At 43.1% G+C, this 2,500-nt stretch overlaps 1 protein-coding gene across 1 annotated transcript in view; it reads left to right on the plus strand.

The window, feature by feature from the left end:
* LOC308299924 (RPA-related protein RADX) overlaps positions 1-2,500 on the plus strand; it is a 33,344-nt gene that overhangs the window by 25,413 nt on the left and 5,431 nt on the right. The window contains exons 12-15 of the mRNA XM_080743702.1: positions 4-14; positions 482-624; positions 934-988; positions 1,878-1,921. Of these exons, the coding sequence (XP_080599828.1) occupies positions 4-14; positions 482-624; positions 934-988; positions 1,878-1,921 (253 nt within the window). The remainder of the gene's footprint in view (positions 1-3; positions 15-481; positions 625-933; positions 989-1,877; positions 1,922-2,500) is intronic.

The raw sequence follows: 2,500 nt of genomic DNA on the forward strand, positions 1-2,500 counted from the left end.
CAGCCCTACAGATGGTCTCAGCTCTCTTCAGGTCATTGTCCAGGTCCTCCCGAGTAGTTCTGGTCTGATCCCTCCCTCACCTTTCACATGATCATTGATAGATCTGTGAGATCTAAATTAGGGCATTAACGACTTGTGATTTTTGCAAGTCGACTCGACTCAGTAAAAAGTTGAGCTGAAGTCGACTTTATCGTTTGATGATGTCATCACACACTCCACCCCCCCAGATGATTAACTTAATGTGAAACATTGTTTTCTCACTCAACTGTAAACAAACCAACATAAAAGTTTAAGTGTATAGAGGTATCTGCACATTTGGCCCACATTCAACACAAATGGCTTTTTCACAAAAATAAAATCGTGAAAATAAAATACAATAAAAAACAATCTACTTGAAACGACAGTTTGTATTTATTATTATTATGTTGATGATATATTATTATTAGACTGTCTGTCTGTCTGTCTGTCTGTCTGTCTGCAGGAGGACCAGTGCTTGGTGTGGGACAGACAGACACACAGACAGACACACAGACAGACACGCAGACAGACAGCCGTCTCTCTCTCTCTGCTCTCCCACATCATCTGCCAATCAAACCAGTCCCGCCCACAACACGCCCGTACAAGGTGAGGCACACACACACACACACACACACACACACACACATACACACACACACACACACACACACACACACACACGCACACACACACACACACCGTACAAACATGTATGTCTAGACAAATGAAACATACATACATAATATTTTTTGGAGGTAATCGTGTGTGTGTGTGTGTGTGTGTGTGCGTGTTGCGTGTGCGTGTGCGTGTGTGTGCGTGCGTGCGTGCGTGCGTGCGTGCGTGCGTGCGTGCGTGTGTGTGTGTGTCGTGTGTGTGTGCGTGCGTGCGTGTGTGTGTGTGTGTGTGTGTGTGTAGTTTCATGTCTCCTAAAAGGAAAGTGTTTACCAGAACAGGACACGCCCAGGAAGAGGTCAGTTTGGTTGTTTATATACACAACCATCTACACAACCATCTACACAACCATCTACACAACCATCTACACCAGTGTTTCTCAATCTGTTTTGGCTTGAGTTTCCCCTTTCCTGATTTTTGAATCCAAGGGACCCCCTTTACCCGACAACAACCTTTTCCTTATAAAACTGCAATTAAAACCATAAAACCATCACAAATAAGAAAGAGAGTGAGAGTTTCAAACGGTGCCTCCTGAACACATTTATTTTCAACCTTAACATTGGCCTTAACATTTCAGTCCAGTTTTCATATCAATAACTTACATTCAAACATCATTCAAACTCATCCCAGTTGCCTGGTACCATAATGGGGGACCCGTTTCCAAACGGGTCCCCATCCGGAATCAATGGGGGTAAATTTACTCGAATCAAATTTTTGTCTTGGGAATGTGACAAAAAACCAAAAAATAGTATTGAACTCTACTCTCCATGGCATGACTAATCATTAGAAAAAAAGTCATTTTGGGGGTGAACTACTCCTTTAAGTTAGTAGTCTGCACACATACTATGCAATGCTATGCAATGCAATGCAATGCAATGCTATGCAATGCAATGCAATTGTAACGGAGGTGATCCGAACCTCCCCACCCGGCTTTGAACCCTGGTCTCCCGTGTGAAAGTCCAATATCTTAACCATCACTCCAAAGGGACATCCCTATGGAGCGAGAGCAGATAATAGACTTTTGAGGCTTCAGGCTGGGGCTGCCACTCTCTCCGCCACACAATGCAATGCCATGCCATGCTATGCTATGCCATGCCATGCCATGCCATGCTATGCCATGCCATGCCATGCCATACTAATTACTAATAAGGGTAATAATAATAATAATAATAATAATATCTTTCCAGACTCCCGCTGGCTGCGCTGCAGAGAGATGAACACACCGACAGAGGTAAATGATAGGTCACAGTTAACGTCTCAATGTCTATAGCTGACCTGTGACATCACATTGTGACATCACATTCCGTCCTTGTCCCTTGTATGCCCATATATGGAGATCCCTGATGTCATCAATATTAAGCCCATAGCTTGGAATGCCCATACATGGACATATTGTGTGAGTCTCATGTGGTCCCAGTGGTTCTCAACCTGTGGGTCGGGACCCCCAGAGGGGTCCTCATATTATTTTGGGGGGTCCCCAGATGATTAACTTAATGTGCAACATTGTTTTCTCTCTCAACGTTAAACAAACCAACATAAAGTTTAAGTGTATAGAGGATATCTGCACATTTCTGTGACAATTTAAGGACTTTTTAAAACCTCTAAAATGAAAATTAAACTTTGGCCAAATTGTCAAATATTAAAGGCAGAAATTGTGAAAATAGCAGATCTACCTATTTTCACAATAGAACCGTGTCATACAAAATGTAATGACTCAACTCTTAGTGCTCGTCAGGGGGGGGACTTGGGGGTCCCCAGTTAAAATATGATTATTCTGGAGCTCGCGGCTTTGGAGCCCACTGGTCTATAA

This window comes from Nannobrachium achirus, assembly GCF_963921795.1.
Source record: "Nannobrachium achirus genome assembly, chromosome: 15".
Classification (NCBI taxonomy): Eukaryota; Metazoa; Chordata; class Actinopteri; order Myctophiformes; family Myctophidae; genus Nannobrachium; species Nannobrachium achirus.